A 21371-nucleotide genomic window follows, 5' to 3' on the forward strand; every position below is an offset into this window, starting at 1 on the left:
TCCAAAACTGTAGATGCTAAAAAAAAAAGTGCAAATAAAAACAAACTTTCTTCTCGAATTGACAAATGAGAAGAATTCCGTAAGGTGAATCCAGACCATTCGAATTTCCCGCTTTAACGCGACCCATGGACCAATCCTGTCCCTTTGTTTCGATCTCCCTGAACGGCAACGCCGCGTTCGATGCGTTATGTCGGAAACCCGGCAGCGTCGTACGAACGAGCCAGTGGATGGGACCGGTTGACAGAGTTCAGAGTCTCTTTACGGTGATGTCTCGTCGCTCATTTTACCGTGCTGTTGTGCGTTGTGTCAGCCCGTCGGTAAATTCGCAAGAGAGTCACGCGTCCACGACGATCCCGGGTCCGTTCACTGGGATAGCGACGACACCGTGAACCGAGTGTAATCAGCGGGCAGTGTGTGGTGCTGTGGAGCAGGGGACGATGAGGGCCGGAGGGATAATTCGGGTGGCGACTTGAGGGCAGAAATGTTGAAGTTTGGCAGCAAAAGCGACGTAACGGTGGTGCATCGCGCCACTATCCGACTCCTAGACGACGCCGAAATTATCCACTGTGACTTTCAGGTGAGACACATACGTCAGTCCCACTAAGCACGCGACAGGCCTATCGATGACGCTCGTACACGCGCTTCATTCTACCCCTTTTTCCTACTGCGACCGGTAACGATCGCCCAGCGATTCAACCCGACTATTCAGTTTTGTGAATTTGAAAACACGTCATTTCGAATACATTTTTTTCACGTATGTATGTACTTCCGTGTGTACGGTTTCATACGACTGAATCGGCTCGGCAACATTGGGTCGATGGAGGAGCAATGTCGGGTTCCGATAGTGTGACAGCCCGGACCTGCCAGTATCGAAACTGTTCGAAATTCGTACGAATGACTTAAAATTTGTGATGCAGTCGGTTTTATTGCTTTCTAGGAATTCTTGGTGTGCACTGACATACAGTTTCAGCATTAATTTCCTTGAAAACATGGTTATCGATCGAGGACGACATTGAACGTTGAGATCAGAATCACCACCATAGGACTGTGTATGAGCCAATGTTACCATATACTGGGTGGGACGAATGTATTTGTACGGTAAGATTTTGGAGTAAAAGGGGTGAAAGTATGTTATTGACCCCGTTATATTGGGATTTTTCTATATGAAAATGAGAATCTTATATCAGTAATGAAAATAGTAATACTAAAATGAAGGAATAATTGTTGAAAATAAAAATACTAAATTTTGTAGAATTGAATGGTTTAATTTTTGAGCAGAGCATTAAATTTATGATCTAAAAAGTAGAGTATGAATTTTTAAACTCATAAAAATTCATTTAACATTTGTGAATATTTTTGTTTCTCACTGTATATTTGGACGTTATGAAAGTTTCAATTTCATAACTGCACCTTCTATGTCAGTCTTCTCATTACATTTCGAATTGCGATTGACATTTCCATTATTGAATACACTTTCCGATTGGATTCGAATTTGTTTACTATTATGTATCATTTGATTCATATTTTTTTATAATTACAGAAATTTGCCTTGTAAAATACGGCAACTTATTTGATTTTAGTTCTGTTCGTTTTACATTCACGATAGACACAGGGAAAATTTAGATGAAAATATTGGAGTAATGAATACTATTAAAAAAAAGTGCCATCTGTTATTTACTATTTATATCAAACACATGATTGCAATGTGAACAACTCGGAGCTTGCTTATTGTTAAATAATTTTTTAACGGAACACATGTCTAACGATGTGTAAATATTCGTAAACGTTATTTCTTAATCGAATAAAATTCTCTCCACCTATTTCCCGACTGCGGGGACTCCCTCATTTTGTATAAAATTTATTGATAAAAGTAAACAACTACAAATAATACCACTTATTCCTTAATTACAGTAAGGTCCGGATTATTGTAGAGAATTTAGCCAGGATTGTTTTGTTCGCCGTTCTCTATTTCCTTATTTCGTTTGAGAGTTTCTTCTTCAAAATGTGGTCGCCGATGACAACGTTGGAAACGTTCAAAATTTGGAGTTTCTTAACGAAAAAAAAAATAGCCATTCCATACAGTATTTGTTTTTCTTTTCCTTTCCTGGTAAAACCATTCGTTTCCGTAAGAGGTCTCAGTTTAATTTTTTTTTTCATAAAACTGCCAGTTAGAGTCTGCCTTTGTATGTACAGGTAACCCCTAGAATCACACGAATAATTGGTTCCGTGTTATTCAACAGCTAGAATTCGTCTAATTTTGGAGATTACGTTCCGTGCTATTCATGTGTGCCTGTGTATACTATATAGAGATAGGTTTACCTTGTGACTGTGTATATGCATACATTACGTATGTGCATTTCTTTTATCGAGTGATCGTGCCATTCGAGACTCTGTGCAATTCAAGTACCGTGTTACTCGACACAGTCACCTATCCATCCAGAGTTCGATCATTCAATACACAAATCGAACAAGGTCATTGATTACTGTATAATTTTCTATTTCTAACTGAGTGCTCATTTTGTTCGTTCATTCTAGCCACTAGTTCTCGTAATAAATGTGATTTGTGCTAAGGTCGATTGATACTTCAGCATCTGTAAGTAATCGATGGGAGATTGTTAAAGATTCTTTCGACATCGTTTGTCCTTTGCGCTAATTAATCGTGGGGCTGGTAACAACAACGACCCTTGTCGATTGTTTCGATTTTTGTGATAACATATTCTAGTTGTCAAAAGCGAGACTTGCAACATGGTGGAACCTGTACTACCAAAAACGACTTATGTCCTGATTTATTCTGAGAAGAAAATCGAACGATTCTTCATATTCTTAAAAATACCATGATATTTGGGTACTTTCGTGGAAGAAAAAAACAAAAATTGACAAGGGTTGTTTATGTTATGAGCCCTGATAATAGATAATTCCTATTTTTGACCCTACTTACGAAGCTAAGGCACTGATGACGACATCGCAGATGTTCGTGTAAATATACATAGATTTGTATGGACCTACCTACATAAACTGGAATAATAGAGAAATTTGAATAAAATATAGGCAACATCATTAATCTGCATTAAGCTTTTTGCTATACTGAGGTTTAGACAATCGGATATACTATAAATACATAAAATTCAGAATTTACTGACTACAGTAGCGTAACTCCGATTCATATTGTGCAAATTATGGAAATGTATCGAAAACGTAGATTGAGAACCAGTTTATGTTACTGCGAAGGAAAAATCTGGGGAAGCTCTTGTGGAAGTACACGGTTGTTCATAAGTTCAGAGCGCCCTATAGTCTTTAAAAATCGCTTTTTCAAAAGATATTCTCTATGTAATTATTATTTCAATTTCAAATGACACGCAAAGGATTCCTGTTTGGTATGTAGTATTTTTGATAGGATAAACACGTCTGTGTGGAAAAGTTTTGAAGAACGACGAGTACTGTAAACTTTTGAACGATACTGTAAGTGTTCGTGGCGGACATTGCGTAAAATGCATAACTTGATATGCATTTCCCTGGCGCTGAGTTATTTCAAGGTCCCGCTATGAGACATTGCTGAATTCGTCTTCTTTGATCTAACAAAACATCGATATAAAAATACGAAGTGGAAGAAAACGGAGCCTACGGAAGTATTTCTCTTTGGAAATGATACTTTATTTGCATACTGACGTGCCTGGTACGTTTTATTCGGCGGTACTAAGAATTTCTTACCTACTTTATTTCGATAAAGTGGATTCAAATAATTTGTACTTTGGTCAGATATCGCTAATAAATCCATAGCATTCGCATGTAATTTATTATTTTGATGAAATATCGAATTTGACAAAAATTACTTTAACCAGTTGAACAACATGTTTCTTGTGCTGTTAGTTAGCAATTTTTTCAAATCAAAATGAAATTCACTCCGTGATATAATGTTCCTTGGTACCATATTCTTTGCCATCTTTTCTACATAATGAACTAGTATATTTTCTGATTTAACACGTGGTATATCAGACTGATACATGGTTGTAAATAAGCTGGTAACTTACATCGATACTGTGGTAGTACAATGTATGGAATGTATATGATTGTATACACATGTACATTGTTCGACTTAGAGCGCCTGAAAAATATTTGCCTTGATTATGATTTGATACATTAAAAAAAAGCGGTGTGGTTTGGATTTGATTTGTGTTTGCGCGATGGATCCTTCAACATATATTTATCTATATTTGTAGTAATTTACTAATATTATATTTCACAATATCACAAGGAACCAGTTGTGCACTTTTGCCACCTCTGTCTTCAAGTATTGTTAAATATGTGTCATTTCTCAGTGTATTTATGTATAAATTATTTTCATTACTCTTTATTCTTTCCTATTCGAATTTTTCTTTTTTAGTATCTTGATTGAGCTGTTTATTACTGCTATTAAATCCTTCTTCTACCAACCTTACATATTCCTGTGTCCTCGTCGAATATTGTTCTTTCCGAATCAAGTTTTTCTTGGGAATACATTCCACAGTTAAGAACCGCTTCGTGAAATAATATTATTTTGGATTGGTAATTTTTCGGTAAACGTTGAAGCCACAACTTACCTAACATTGTGGTTTTGCAAATCGTTTATGATTACATGAAACTTGACTCGATCTTCCTCCGCTATCCCGAAATGATCAGTGTCCAAAGACATTTAAGTATGATGTCAGGTGTTTCGATGTTTCTCATGGGATTGTGGTCGATTGTGCAGGTACGCGAGTGGTTATAATTGGCAGGCTGCCACGAATAAGCCATTCTAGTTGTGCCTTTTACAGAAATAAATCTGATCCTTGTGGTAATACAAAACTGATCTCACCGATGATAAGTGAAGAAAACATTGCACCTGTTCAAATGATCATTTCAACTGCAGTCGATGTATAAAATTCTGAACCTCGAAATTTAAGGTTTCTTATTTTAGAGACTCTAAAAAAACTAAATTTAGAACAGTAAATAGGTGAAATTTGTATACTAATTTTCTAACTAAAATTACAGTTTGTGATTCAGTATTAAAGCTGAGCTAAAGCAATTTGTATCTAACACAATTAATTATCTAAGACAGTCGAACCAGGAACACTGTCTATCGAAAAATAATTTTTAATCTACGAACATCGTGTTATAGGATACGCAGATTTCTTGGATCATACTTAATTTACCCCTGCAAATTTGTATGTATCTTCGTTTAGAATTATAACCCGATCTATTTATTAGAAACACCCTGTATAATAATTTTTGCGGTGGTCCAAGTGAACATATTTAATGAAATCATTTTCAATTTAGTAAATAATACTTAAATTTTGGTGCCGTGGCAATGTAACTGTTGAAACTATAATCATTTGTAATATTCCATAGAAACGCAAGTCTAGAATTTTCCTACAAAAAACTTGAGTTAATATTGGCAATTCACTATCCGCTTTACATATTACTAGTGATTAGAAGAAGTATACACATAGTTTGTCCGTGACTTCTATGACTCCTCTGAACAACACCGCAATTATATTGCTTAGTAGTAATTACATCGCAAACAGGAAGCGGTCAATCATGTTGAACAAGGTTAGAAAGTCGATATTAATAAGAAATAAAATGATATTTTTCCCTCGATAAAAATGCAATGTGAAATTTCACGTATAATAACACAGTTTTACTCGATTCTTTTTTTATTTTAGCTCTCCTCCAAAATATCCAGTTCAACGGTGTTTTTATATTGTCTATAAAATTATACATAATCGTTAAACCGTAATATAAGAATAATCAGACGAGTTTTCAGTTTTTATATTAAAATTGATTCGGTATTTCTTTCTAAGGACTTAGGGGATTCTATTAACATTTCATTCATTGAGGAATAATTTCGTTCACTTTATTATTCGGGCTTCATTATAAAATTGTGCCGCGTAATCAGGAACTTAATGCTGATAAATATTCACAGTTGCATTGATTAACTCCTTAAATACGGTGGGTGTAGATAAGAATTTCTTGTCTGTGATTTTGTTTGCAAGCGACAAACTGTAGGAGTATATGCAAGATAAAAGTCACGGTTCGCGTAATGACCGGAACTTGAAACGTTCGCAACACGCGTGTCAATTTATCAATCACTAACACACAATTTCAGATTTCTCACTTTACATTGTATACCTTCACGAAGATATACCATATAATACATATAGGTTAACTAAACTTTCTCTATTAAAATTTTTCGATCGATTTTTAATGATTGATTTTAATGATGATTGTTTTATAAGTGTTTCATATAATGTACAATTAACACCATGATGACTGACTAGTTCACGTGAAACTTTCACCAGCAGCCGGATGTTTTTCTCAAGATTTAACAAAATATGGTTTTTGCTATGTATGTAAAAAAATCGATAATTTTGAATGATAACAAGGTACAAGTCATATATAAGTAAATATTCATGTATAAAGGTATACAAGTGTTTAAACTTATTATTATATTATTTAAATACACCTATTTAATCATTTTGTCAAGTGGTAGATTCCAACGGTTTCTCTAAATGTACTGGAACTTGACAAAATTTACGCACAAACTACGTGTAAATATGAATGACCCTTCTAAACGTTCAAAGATACGTATTCTCTTAAATTGTTAATGTTCAAAATAACACCCAAGACTAATTTTGAAATAGCAACACGCAATAGCAAAAAGCTAACATTAGAATGATACGAATGTGGCGTCCGAAAAAGTTGGCGCCAGTGTCGCGTCATCGACCAACAGTTGGCACTCGCTTGACGCCAGTGTGGCGTCATCGGTCGTTCATAGTGTTGAAAATAATCCGAATGAAAGAATTCATATGAAAAGAAATAGACCAATGTATTTTTGTATTAAAAAATAACCGCAAAAATTATATCTGCAAACATTAATAAACCACCGTGTTCTGGTAATAGACACCAATATTCGTAAAATATTGAATAGAAAATATGTGTATTTCAACAATTCATATAAACACGTGAACAGAGGTTTATTATAATTCCATGCGTCTGCGGTAATAGCCGTGTTCAACTTCACCTAGTTTACTCGAGTGATACCCCGTGTTTAGGGATAGGACCGTGTACTCGAGTACCTAGATACCCAGAGTACCCAGTTCAAGTTAATAACACTAATTGGGACGTATGGCCTTATCCAATGTATTCGATCGAACATTGACCCGCATTCATTCATTCGAAGCTTCGCAAAATCTAACCGGGCCATTCGATACAGACGTGTCGTACGATTCGGGTGAAAGATGCTTTTTTCATAAACTTTGTAAATCCGTAAAATTTTCAATCTAGTTATTCCAATAGCGTTGTATTTATCAATTGTATTACTTCCGTGATGCACAGCCATGCACTTCCGGCGATCAACAAGTGTCACATTTGTTGACACACTTCACTCGATAAGCGTTCTTAGAAGTGCTGTGATTGACTCATGGGGGTCAAGAGGAACGCATGATCGTTTGCAAAGCGATAGTTACTTAATCAGCTACAATGATTAATTATTTGTCGAATGATTATCCATTTGTCAGTTGGTCTGTAATTGTCCATTACTAAGTTCAATTTTTAGTGAAACAAAACTGTATGCTATATGGAATAGAGGCGATAAGGATACATTGTTTTCGGGTCACCCTTCGATTCCGTTAAACATGTTGTCATGTACTATTAAAAAGCTATTGTCTTCGGCCCGATGTTATAATATTATTCAGGGTATAGTACTTGGCATTCAGGTCTCTTTTCACGTTGAAAGCTGTCTGCTTTCGCCAAGAATGTTCTTTTTATATCATTCTTAGGGGTGTCCAACGCCCAATCGATATTTTCCTTGCGTCGTACACTGGCTTTTATTGCCCCCTTACAACTGCAATTCCCTAAGATGTATCATTTTTATTAACTAAAACTACGTTCCACTTTGTGTACACGTTTTATGCACGTGTACCGTACAACAGCTCACTTACTACCGTCGAAGCTATCACTGGTTCTGTGCTTATGCTCGAAAGTCTTGAAAGCTGATTCATGGACGCCGGTTCGTGCAAAATTTCAAAACCTTTGAACGTTCCATTTGAACCATCTCTTTCTCCTAGATTCATAAAAATGGTCGTAGTGACCAAGCCCCTCTGCAACTACAATTTTTATTTATAAAACACAATGACTTACGTTAGATTGCCAATGGAAACGCGGAGCCTAACTAGGTTGGTTCTTCGTGCAACCGCAGGAGTGCATAAAAAAAATGTGCATCTGGTAAGTCAGATCTTCCATACATCAGTCTAACGTCGAATTCATCAAGTGAAACCACTTTGCTGCACGAAGATTCCACGTACACTTTTGTAAGTTTCATAAATTAGAAACCACTTCTTCTGTACGTCGAGTCCACTTCTTCTTGCAACCAAGAAGCTAAAGTGTTCTTGTATTATTCAGATGTTTCGCACTGCACTGCAGGGAATTTGTTATCAGTTGATTATCTATAGTTTGTCGACAAGACATAGAGTAAATTCGTAAAGTTTTCGGGTATAGTAACGGTTACGATATAGCGAGGTCGTAACATACAGCACCTAGCAACGATAACCGCGAGGACCATTCTGAGACCTTGTAACGATCCTCTTTACAGAAATTTGAGACAGGTAGGCCTCGAAGTTCGTTCAGGCTCGTAGATATAGTCCCTGAATAATACATATAGCGAGTTCGTAAAATTTGTTTCAGCGAGCCCAAGTACCTTTTTCACACCTCGGAACAACCCTCTTAACGGAAATTTGAGATCGTAGATAGGGTTAGAAGCTCCATAATAACCGTAGGAAACATCTTAACTCTAATTTTGTACCAGTTAATCGAATTGGGAAATATATTCTTCTCTGTTTATTGTGCTGAACGTTAAACCAGACTGCCGTTTATGAGTTTGACAATGAGTACTAGCTGGGCCCAGCGGGTGGCCTGGTTAGGTCTTGCTTCACGAATGGTGCCGCTCCTCCGGCCAGTAATTTTACGAGTTCGCTGTGTCTTTTCCACCAAGTGTACCACTATTCGACGGAAAACCGTGACCGAATGGTAAATAACTGCATCCATTCCCTACAGTCGCAGATGCAGTGTCTATGAAAATCCTAGAGTGGTACATGGCACATACCACTTTTTCGTGCAGCTGAAAAGCTTAGACCAGTGACCTATTTTTAGTGTTACTTGCGTGGTTGGTGCGAGATGGAAGCAAATTGGACATGATGTTGGATATATTGTACTTTACTGAAAGCTCCCCTGTTATCCTTTAAAATAACGTAAAGTGTATTTTGGAGACTTTGTATAAATGTTTGTATCGGGATCATCTACAACCGTATTTGTCGGTTTGCAATTGTTGCGGCAACGCTGAAAGGGTAATCAACATTTTAGCGTTTCATCTCGATCATTCTTACAAGGGAATTTCGGTACCCCGAAAATTCCGATTTTTGAAAATTTTAGCAGATTTATAAGGGACATCGATAGAAGCATCAGGCAATTTTTTCTTTCTGCTGATATTCGGTTCTTCGGGGTGAAAACACCCCTTAAATGTTAATGTGTGCTAATAAGAAAATTTTTAACAACTTTAATGCACAGGTTTATACAGCATAAATAGTCATTACATTTTTATTGTAACAGCTTTTTGACGTCTATTATAGTTTTCAAGATATACAGGAAAATAGGAAAGCACGCATTAACATGTAAGGGATGGTTTCACAGTGAAGAACCGATTATCAGCTGAAACGAAAAATTACCCGATGCTTCTATTGAAGTCCCCTTCCAAACTTGCGGAATTTAAAAAGAATTTGAATTTTCGGAGTAGATACCGAAGTTTCCTTGTTAGTGATCTTGTTAACTTTCCTTATAGATCAGTTTAGTAGATGGTCCCAGAGAGTGGGCAACTACTTTTCATGTTTTCATCTGCCGAGTTGATCAACGACCCCCTTAAAATTATGAGCTTCTTAGGAGAATACACTATAGTTATATCTTTGTTGCAGCCTCAGCACAAAGGAAGATACATCCTCGAATATGTATGCAAGCAACTCAATATCATGGAAACGGATTATTTCGGACTTCGATACGTGGATCATTGCAGACAGAGAGTAAGTTTGTATAACGGTAGCGTTATTATTTCGAGTTCAATCTATAAATGAAGATGACAAAGCATTATTAGTAATTGAACCAACAATACGAAATGTTCATAAAAACTGAAATAAAAAATCGCGTGATCAATTGAGGGTTTTTTTACGTTAAAAATAAAGAGAAACATTTTCAGCGTTTTGTTCAGATGCATCTGGTAAAAATTCTTAAAATCCGTAGTCCTCTTGGATTATTTCGTAAAAATTAATAACACTTTCAATGTTTCCGTATTCAAAGAATAACAGAATTCGAACAATTGTTCTGTTTCAGCATTGGTTAGACCTGGCAAAAACGGCGATTAAACAAGTGAAAGGTTAGTTTAAATTTCTGTGTTAGTTAAGATTTTTATACACCCACTGGGCTTATCCCTCTAAATATCGTTGGAGGGAAAATAAGTAAGCCTAGTTGTATTAAGATTTATTTTTTTTAAATGAATTTGAACATTTGGAACGTACAGAACAATTAAAACTTGTGGAACTATTAAAACTGTTAGAACACGCGGAGCTTCGCGAGTTCTTTGAATTTTTGTACAACTGTCAGCTTTTACTAAAGTTTTCTGTCAATCACTCAAGAACGTTGTTGCTTCCGAATTAGCGAACATTTTTGAAGTGCACGATATACACATAATGGATAAGAAGAGAATAAACGTAAATTTTATTGCATGTAGCAATGAACAGCTGTGACCAAGGCTTCGATTGCAGTTTCTTTCTTCCTATAGTCACTCATTCTGGGTCGATGTCACATAAAACTTTTAGACCTTAGCGACACGTTGTACTATTCTCATTGATTTTAGTAAACATAGTAAATGTTGATTTCGGCAACAGTTGTTGTGTCACCCGGTCGTAAGAGGACAAAATTTTATACCATGTAATCCAAAAATTGTAACACTCCATTCAGTAGATGAAGAAAAAAGACGATAAAAATTATTTATAAAAACAATCGAGTCGAACTAAATGCGTAGTATGTATTTACAATCGAGTATACTGTTTAGAAACACGAATGTGTGCTTCACTCAGTTTACGTTTGCAGCTAAACCTTACACATCTTAAAAAAAGTCATTCAGTATAATCTAGCATATTGTTAATTATATTGATAATGAAGTAAAAGTATTCAGTAATGTTACTTTTTTCGCTGTGATTGTATTTTTCCAGACATGGACCCGATTCTGTTTAGTTTTCGTGTAAAATTCTATCCACCGGATCCTCTAAGGCTAAAAGAAGAAATATCTAGGTATCAGATTTACCAGCAGCTCAAAAGGGACCTTCTTCATGGGCGACTGTATTGCAGTCCAGGTGAAGCAGCGCTGCTGGCGGCGTGCATTGTGCAAAGTAAGCTGAGTCTTTGTTCGAATAAAAATTGCTATTTTATACAGGTTTTCACAAACTCTCTTTTGTGTCGCTGCTTATTCACACAAACGTCAGGGTATCCAAGAAAATATCACGTATCTTTTAGGCGCTTTTTGGGCGTAGCCAAGTTATCAGTCAGGGACGGGGGGGCAAGAATATTAACACATCGACTGCCACAGTGAAAAAGACAGTACGTCGCCAGACACACTGTATTTTGTTTTTAAAATCATAATCGTTGAAAATGTATGCGTTTTGTCAATAGAGGCTGTTGGTCATGTTTCAAATTATACTGTAATATTAAATAGTACTAAAAAATTTTGTAACTCTGAGTAGGGAGGAGGGGGGCAAAATCCAATTTTTTTCTTGTAGGCTGGGGCAAAAGCCACTTTTTTCTGTCCAGGGGGGCAAGCCCCCCATATACAAAATGTAATTCAGGCTCAATTGCTGTATGCAAGAAGATATTCTAATCGAAAACATTCTACTGGTCAAAAGTCAGAAGATTATCTAAAGGTCGACACTTTATGCGTGCACGAATTTGTCTTTTTATCAGCTAAGAATGCTGTGGCAATAAAAGTATATCACTTCATCTAAAAAAAATTTAGATCACCCTAAAATCTCAGAAAATATGACTTTGAGAGAGAAATCTTCCTTACAATATTCATCCTCTCTCAATTATACTTTCTTCTGCCCTTGAAAGTCAGGCGGATATATTATTATTTGACTATGAATGTTTATGCAAATTCACATTATAATGATTTAGAAGCACACAAAGTCTCCAGAAATGCATATAATGTAATTTTGGTTCGATGAACCAGTTAATTGATGCTGTGCTATCATTAATTCCAGGTGAATTGGGCGATTACGATCCAGAAATTCACGAAGGGAATTATATTTCCGCGCACAAATTGCTGCTCAAACAGACGGAGGCTATCGAAGAGAAAGCCATGGATCTGCATCAAACACAGTTAAAGGGATTTACGCCGGAACAAGCCGAAACTCACTTCCTTAGGTTAGCTTCTCAGTTTGACACGTATGCCGTTGACCCGCATCCCGTTAAGGTGAGATTAAAAATGTAATTTTAATGTACCATTCTACCAAGCGAACTTGAGCTTGTTAGCGCGCATGTGCAAGTGGATAGAGAGAAATTAAGTGAATGTGTAGCCTTCTAGTATTCTTGAGTAGTTATTTATAGAGATTTTTATAGAGAAATAAACACTAGATTTACGGGACCTATCAATATGCCAGGTTTCGGATTTTACGAGCAAAATGACAGAAACCATTACTATTACTTCCTAGTAATTTTTTACTTTTATTAGTGGAATCACGCGAATATATATAGGGTGTCCCAAAATAGCTTCCACTCTCGGAAATGAGTGGATCCTGGAATGATTTGAAACAACTTTTTCCATAGCTAAAGTGTATATCCAAATCCATTTCCTCATCAGATCTCTTATTTTGAAAATTTGTATGTAGTATACCTATTTCTACGGATATCCGTCACATTGACGGATCGGCGAATTCCATAATTAATCCTAATAAATTGTCTTCATTCATGAAATTATTACTCCAGTAATAAATATAAAAGTAATCAAAAAGTTCGATGGTAAATAAAAATCGTAATGCGACGGAGATATATTTACTGCTTCGATCACAATATATCTGGCACGCGCCGGGGCACTGTAATCTGAAGCGGGTCGTATCGAGGCAATGTATTCTGAAGCGGATCCTATGGTATAAGTGTAATATTATATTATGTAACTATATAAAATTATATAAATCAATGTATACGGAAGTTAATATTATTTAACTAAGTTGTTTCTAAATTAAATAAATTGATTTTTCCAAGAAAACTCGTATTTTTGTTTAGACCGTAGAAATAGGTATACAAGTAATGTACGTAAACCTATTGTTCAAATAGAAATGAATATAGCTACTTTTCCTGTTGTTATACGCGATTTAAGACGGTATTTCACATTACGGATACGTTTTTTGAGAATTTCCAAACTGCACTTATCAATTTAATCTCTTGACATTAAGTAAGAAATATTGTGAAAATATACGAAGGTTGTTTCAACTTCAAAACAATTTAATGAATAAATGTAACAATGTTTCTTGTATATAATGTAATGTGTAATGTGTTCAGATAATTTTGTGGTTCATTGATTATAATGTAGTTTTAATCTTACTGAACTATTGCTTCGTTTGTTTTAACAGGACCAGAAAGGTGTACAGCTCTATCTTGGTATTAATCACTGTGGCATTCTAACGTTTCAAGGATCTCGAAAAACACATCATTTCCGCTGGCCGGAGGTTCAGAAGATCAACTACGAAGGAAAAATGTTTATCGTGCATTTAACAATAAGTGAGGTAAAAATTTCCCTTAATTTTATACATTTACCTTCAAATAATTTGTTTGCAATGAATCATAATTAGTTGTTTAGCACTTTAGTCACAAACTTAAAAATAGAAATTAATGTATGCAAGAATAACTTTTCAAAAGTAACTCTGCCAAAGGTCACATAACAATGAATTGTGTAGTATTATGATTCCTGATTCTCGTTATTTATATCATAACCAATTAACAGTTTTATACAATTCAAATTGTCTTCTTCAACCACAGACGAAATATGTGGGATAGACAGAATTTTCAGTTAAATGAAACTTTAGATTTTAAGGACTCATATGTCATTAATAGGGCATAGTATTAAGAGAAGCAATAATACGAAGAATTTTCGTCAACTAAATGTCTTTTATTTATGGCATAATTATTTCTCTGTAAGAACCGTAAATTGAGTACGGGTCTTTAGACCAAGATTTGCAGGTCCTCTACCGACAGGGTATTGATTTCAAAGTCTTTCTAAACCACTTACCGTTCCAGGGTATGCTCGTCCAACTTGTTCAATTTGACGATACAATCAAGCTTCTCTAGGTCGACGTAAGGTAGTAATCACTGTCCTCAAGAATCCAAATCAGGAACCCAGAGATCTTAGTCGACTCGTTCGACCTAGAAATTGGGAGAGGGCGGGAAATTGAATTAATTCTGTCTTTCCTCTGTCTGGCGTTCTTAGTACAGTAATCTGCGCGAGAGAGCTAAATCTTTGGTCCGGATGATTGCGTTTTCTATGAGAGGATAACAATTCAGAAAACTCCAGACTGAATTGCCAAACGACTAAGAGTCGAACAATGTTGTCGCCAAAAGTAGTCAATCGGGTATATAAAAAATTATTGTTATAATAATAGTTGTTTTCTTAATGATAATTCGTTGATATCGGCTGGTTCAACGTAGTTTGGAGTCTTTGATGACTCTCACAGATTTACGATCACAGTAAAAAGGGAAAGTGTTGTGTACAAAGTTCTTCTTCCGAGACTAATGAAGGTAGTTTACACTTCTTCTCGATTTGTTAGAAATGCAAACAGGTTCTCGTGTGACAAGTGAAAAAGGTTCAAAACCAACGACTGACGTTTTAATCAGCGTCGACCCCTGTGGTGCATATTTGATCTATTATCTACGAACGGTGGAAGAGGAAGATCATAATTCACCTTTCGACTGCGAACATATCGTTTAGCTATAGTCCCTATGCGAATGTCGACACAGCATTTAAATGATCGAAGAGATAAATCAATGACAGTATTGTTATCCATCAAATCTCAAATGGATAGGAGAGATCACTGTTGTTTGAAAATCTGAAATAATTATGCCATAAATAAAAGCTTCAGAATAATAATTTCTGTTTTCTTCTATTTTTTCCATAGGGTATTTGACAAAAATTATGTTGCTTAGCATATCAAGAATATGACAAATTCAGAGGCATTTAAAGGTTGTTATTTTTTTAAATAAGTAATCTGATAATGTCATAGTTTATGTTATACAAACAGTAAGAAAATGAATAAAGCTGAAAAAGGTGTATCGGTTTTAATACGTTCCACTAAGGAGCAACTCTTTGTATAGATTTACCGGGGGTACATGCGGTTTCTAGAAGAAGCTAAGGGGAGTTAGTGGGAAACGATCGCGTTTGTAGGTCTTCGACTATCAACCAGCCAACTATACTGTGTTGTCTTTGGACTATCCTTTATTTATTCCCGCCAGTCGAAAATACGTTCAGGAAAGTTGTGTCGAGGCGTTGGAAATATTTTGATTTTATGTAAAACCTCATACGTGTTCGTAAATTTATTTAATAATATTGATTTATACAACAAGGACATATAAATCTGATATAATTCAAGTAGTTAAAGCGAAAATGAGAAGTATTATTTTTAAGATTATGTGATATGCATAATACGAAATAATATCATTACACAATTTTTTGCATAGTTGTTTTATTTGTTTAAATGAAAATAGTCGGAATTTCATTTGAAATAATTAATTTAATAATTTTCATTTTCCCGGTATATTACATAATCATTGTATCATCAACAATGTCTTATCATATTTAAGAATTAGATGTTGCAAAACTAAATTTTTTAAAGAAAATAATTGGATGTGCCAATGAACTATTCTAAATGTGTATACAAAGGCTGTAGAGCTAAATACATCAGTATCTCCGAAACTAAATAAAACACGAAAATTTTTTTTGGATGAAGGAATACCCAAATTTCGATAATTATACGTTTTTTTAGTGTACTGGACATTTGATCATAAACGTGATCGATCAATTATACTTCTTTTATACACGTTTTCGATGTTGCATTACGGCATCGTAAAATTTAAAGATGTGTACAATAAAAACAACATAATTATTTACTAGTAGAATCTTCATTTTACTATTAATCAATTATAATCTTCGATAGAAAAAAATAAATCTCTGCTTAATTCTCATTTTTATTAAATACCGTAGAAAAATTTAATTTCGCGTAATAATTTGCAGCTCAGTAAGCACGGTTATTAGTTCAACTGTTTCCTCAATCCGAGGTATCAACCGTGACCCAGTGACTGAACGCAAGCTTACAGGATTACAAACTCGACAAGTCTTCCACTCGTCTAAAATATAACTACATACTCATAAATGCTAATATTTACAAACTAGTTTTTTTTTCAAATAGAAAGACGAAAACTCTGTTTATATATTCATTACAAGTTTTTCATAATTTATATGAATCCAGTCGAGCGATAGGGTTATCTTTAATTCAAGGAAACTAATATTAAATATAATATCAATTGTTTATTCATTTTGATAAAAGAATGAAGAATCTTTATCGAAAATTTTTATTCTTATCTTCCAATATATTGTATACTGGACAGAAATACTTGTATGAAATGTATTTGTAGTCCGGGCTGTTCTGTTTGAAAATTACAGAAATATTTCTATCTACCATGTACTAATTATTTACCCTTCTTAACTAATTTTTCGATTAATTATGAAATAGAAAGTCCAAGAATATACGTATTAAAATATCACATACAAATGAAAAGTTATTAATTATACAATCTTCAATCTTCTTTACACTTTTCTGTTGTAATTGTATCTATAATATTTGTTGTTGCTTGTACAACTTCTTCTAAGCTGTGTTTGTTTCAAGTTGTATTACAATCTAACGCTTCACCCATCAGGGATAATTTAATAATCATTTTAAAACCAACATTTATCAGCCAAAAACCCATTAACAAAATTTCTCAAAACCCAGTTGAAAATCACAGTCTTCAACTACCACGGAAATCTCAGTAACACAATGTGACAATCTCTTCTAAATTCTCAACCTGTATATAAATCTCACTTCAAAGAATCAAAAATTCGTATTCAGGAACAGAATAATAAGCTCCCTATTAAGGGTTGTATAGATAAGATCCCCTTAATCTCCAACCAATGACAATCAAAAGCACTATTTAATCGTCTGGAAACATTTCCAACGATTTCACCGTACAACATAAAAACTTGAAACGAAGTTACGCATCCCATTTCCTCTCCCCTTTAAACATTACGTGAAAAACGTCCGGCCAGTATGAGTTGCTCGCCCGCGTCAGTTCGTGCACGTATATTGCCCGCTCGATATTGTTACGGGTTCAAACTAATCTTATTATTTTCCACTGCTGGCCCTATTCAGGACGTGAGGACGAAGGTGAGTCGTTTCGTGGCGGTTGCACGGGTTATACATGTTCCTTGACATAGCTTCGAAAGTACATGTTAGATTGATTGTTGTCACGTATCACGATCGAGTTTGTTATCCGCAATACATTTCGGTCCTTAGTGTGCGAATGGACAAGGCTATTGTGTTTATACCGCTAAAAAGCTCCGACCAAAGCTGTTCCGGCCAGATATATCGATGAAACCACGCCGTTGTTTGAGGTCTTTTAAATCGGTAACTCGCTTCCGTCTCTCGTTCCCCTCTAACCCCTTGTGTCGGGATTACAAACGATTCACTAACAGTCGATTGTGTGTAACTGTATAGACCCGGGGAGAATTGTCGAATTACGTACCGAAAACTGTAAATGGATTACTTCCTTGCAACGCGTGTAATCCAGTGATAAATGCACACAGAATCAATAAGTGATACGAGAAATGTAAACGAAATTTTTAGAGATTATGTCCTGTTTCGTGTCATAAATACAGTGGGTGATCAAATTATTAGGACCGTTTGCATAAATGAACAATTTTACGATTTCTAATGTATTTTTTGTAATTGCGGAAGTTAAGTTAAATTTTTTGGGGTATTTTCAGTGTACAGAATGTTAGTTGAAAGTTATCCAATGCGAAAATCTTGATATTATGGTTTTAGTATTGTGGCTCTAATAATTTTAGTATCTCGAAGAATCGGCTACGATTGACGAGATTTAACGTATCACTTATTAATTGAACGTATCACTTATTTGTCGTTACATCGACTTACGTTACAATAATATGGGGGCATTTTTAAAAAATATTTATTCGACTTAGGCCAATTTCGTTTTTCACCCGCACAATTTTCATTGAGATTTTATTCTACAGTTTATGGATTTATGAACGTAGGTTTCTTGCCAAATATTTTACTTTAATAATTGGCTGAATCGACATTAGTATAAAGTACATCTGGTTTTATTAAGCAAGTCACATACAGCTTTTTTCGTCAAACTGGAATGATTTGAGAATTTATGCTTAATTAATTCGGTACCATGACTTGAACGTAACACATATACTTTATGTGATACATTAATTTACACTACAGTCTTTCATAAAACATTTTAACATGTAGTAAATAAAAACATATTGCAAAGTATTCGATTTAGCAGTAATATCTCGGCAACTCTCCCCTGATAGTTAATCAGAACAAATGTGTATATCATTCCTTATTCTCCCTAGAGTCAATAATTCTTCAAGGTCTGACTGTAATGGTGATATAAATAACATTTACGATTCGTCGGGCAAAAGTAAATCGAAAAAATAGAATTAATGTTTTTATTCGACGCATTGTTTTCGAGAGAATTGACTGTGAATTCGTGCTTGCGTTAAGTAGAAACAGTAATTAATGGTCAGATGTGTTAGCCAAGTCTTCTTCAGTTTTACATGTATTCTATAAATCATCAAATTCGATTTTCTCGAAAATGGAGCCACATATGAAAAAAATTCGTTCCACAGTTTCGACTTACTTTTGCACGAGGATAACCTAGTTTTGGATTTTACCATGATTTCGGTTGCACTTTGTGAACAGTACGTCTGCCAGATGACCATTGATTTTAAATGATTAACTGAATAATTACTTTGCAATTTTCTTACATGTAAATATGACGAATTCTGTTATTTAATTATTGGTCATTACAAATAATATTAGCTGGGAAAAAATATGCACATTTGTTGATAGATTCTTAGAAATGTGTATCGGTACGTCCTGGAGATGAAGTTCCAATTCAAGGGGTTAAATGTTAAATGTGAAAATTGTACCAATGTACGATCTCGTAGAGATTAATATTATTTATAACTAATAGCCATTTTCTAAATTTCTAATGTTAACATTCTAATATCAGTCCATAATTGTGTGTAAGTAATGAATAATTACAAAAATACTGTACCTGTAGTGACAGTGTTTAAATGGTGTGTATTATAGATACTCAGATTTTAAGTAGCACTCGTATGACAACCAGACATTGAGAGTTTGATCGAGAAGTGTGTCGTTAATTGTCGTCGTTGCCTTTAAATATTTCCCTTCGTTATTATTATTATATTGTTGCGCGTGAAGGGGTGGATTTTGATGGGAACTGTTCGTGTTACATTTACTCTGTGAACTTAAAATACTTTTAATATTTTTACTAACATTCCAGTTCTGAAACTGATAGATGATAGTGTTATCACTTATTATATGTATATCATCTATTATATGTATTATTACGTCTTTAAATTTACAATTAATGTCAATCACATAATATATTCCTTCACAATTCTAATAATTAAAATTAGCAAAAGACAAATGTGTTCTTACTGTGAAACATTTCCTATAGACACTGTATCGCCTTATCAATTTTTATTTGGAAAATAAACAAAAATACATATTTTTATATTAATACTTCACATAAATACGGATAACTTTTTCAATCTACTTTCTTTTCATTTGTTGTGTTCAGTTCATGAATAATTTTGATCACAGTAGTACAATATTTTGATTTGACATCCACCACATCGCGTGCAACAATTTAATATAATTGGTAAACAAATTTGTTGGCTGTTCAGAATCTCAAACACTATATTTACCGATTGAATGTAACATTTTCATTGATCCATTACACGTTTTCCAAATTCCCTTGTAACAGATTCGACCTCTTGTTCAATGGATTCCCTTTAAAAAGAAGACGTTTACTGCTTAAACGGGATGTTTGTGTCTAATCCGGCAACTAGCTTAAATTATTCTGAAACCGATTAAATGTGTTTGACACAGTTTACATGTAGTCGTAGTCTTCGAATCCAGCGTCCATAGTGTAGAGGTTTTTAGTGCAACGTTTTCCCCGCAATTTTCAGAAAAAGCACACTGTTGGGTTTAAGTGTCCCACGGGGTCTAACTGTCGCCACGTATGGAGATGCGCCATCGAGCAAATGTTATTTTTCACGTATGTATTCCTTTATTCAGCTGAAACGCTTTCAATGTTCTTAGCACGGACGATCGCAGCTTCAAGCACTTTGCAGCGTTAAGTATATATGGAAACATGGTATTCGGTATTAGCATTTTTAGTTCATCCTAGATCTTGAACGCTTTGAATCATGGAAGTAACATTTGTGTCTTAATACTATCTTAATCATCACTAAATTTACTTCACTATTTACGATCAAGTTTATCATTGTTCTATGCGTATCTGGTACAGTAGAACCTTCTGTTATCCGACTTGATTCAATATACCTTTATTTTTTCTGACATTGATGTTCATATACAGTGATGAACAAAAAAGTTACCACTTTATCGATTCGTTTTATTTTGATTGTTTTTTAACGTCAACTTAAAACTGTAGCATGTGTTTATATGTATATTCGGATCGAGAATTAAAAGTTGTATAGAACCTAGTATATTAAGATTTTAAGTCGATGTTAAGAAATATTAAAAAATAAAAAAAAATCAGAAAAGTAATTCTTTTGTCCGCTACTGTACTTCGGAGAAGAGAACGCAAGTATTCATAACAAAAATAAAGAATAGTAGAGTTGAATAAGATTTGATTAAAGTTTTATGAATTTCAAATTAAGATCTCGATGTAGATTTCAATATACAGGAATTAACGAAAATATTCGAAAGATACAGTTCTACGTGTAGATTGTTAAAATTAATTTTCTATTACTTATGTATATATTACATTAATGCTCTCTTAAGTTTATGTACGTATGTTTAAGAGGTTTAATACACTTGCAGTTTTTATTACTCTGTACTAATGTGTCGTAAAAATATTTCATACTTAACCTTTAACTAACTGTTCGAATACTTTCATTAATTACTGTAAATCTCAGTATGGATCCTATGGTA

At 34.6% G+C, this 21371-nt stretch overlaps 1 protein-coding gene across 1 annotated transcript in view; it reads left to right on the forward strand.

Moving 5' to 3' along the window:
* Positions 1 to 237: 237 nt before the first annotated feature.
* Positions 238 to 21371, forward strand: part of LOC107188097 (FERM domain-containing protein 5) — a 30427-nt gene continuing 9293 nt past the window's right edge. Inside the window, exons 1-8 of the mRNA XM_015576344.1 lie at positions 238 to 577; positions 9978 to 10082; positions 10390 to 10432; positions 11271 to 11447; positions 12312 to 12523; positions 13680 to 13832; positions 17505 to 17519; positions 20384 to 20472. Of these exons, the coding sequence (XP_015431830.1) occupies positions 482 to 577; positions 9978 to 10082; positions 10390 to 10432; positions 11271 to 11447; positions 12312 to 12523; positions 13680 to 13832; positions 17505 to 17519; positions 20384 to 20472 (890 nt within the window). The 5' untranslated portion in view covers positions 238 to 481. The remainder of the gene's footprint in view (positions 578 to 9977; positions 10083 to 10389; positions 10433 to 11270; positions 11448 to 12311; positions 12524 to 13679; positions 13833 to 17504; positions 17520 to 20383; positions 20473 to 21371) is intronic.

This window comes from Dufourea novaeangliae, unplaced genomic scaffold (assembly GCF_001272555.1).
Source record: "Dufourea novaeangliae isolate 0120121106 unplaced genomic scaffold, ASM127255v1 scaffold115, whole genome shotgun sequence".
In the NCBI taxonomy this organism is placed as follows: Eukaryota; Metazoa; Arthropoda; class Insecta; order Hymenoptera; family Halictidae; genus Dufourea; species Dufourea novaeangliae.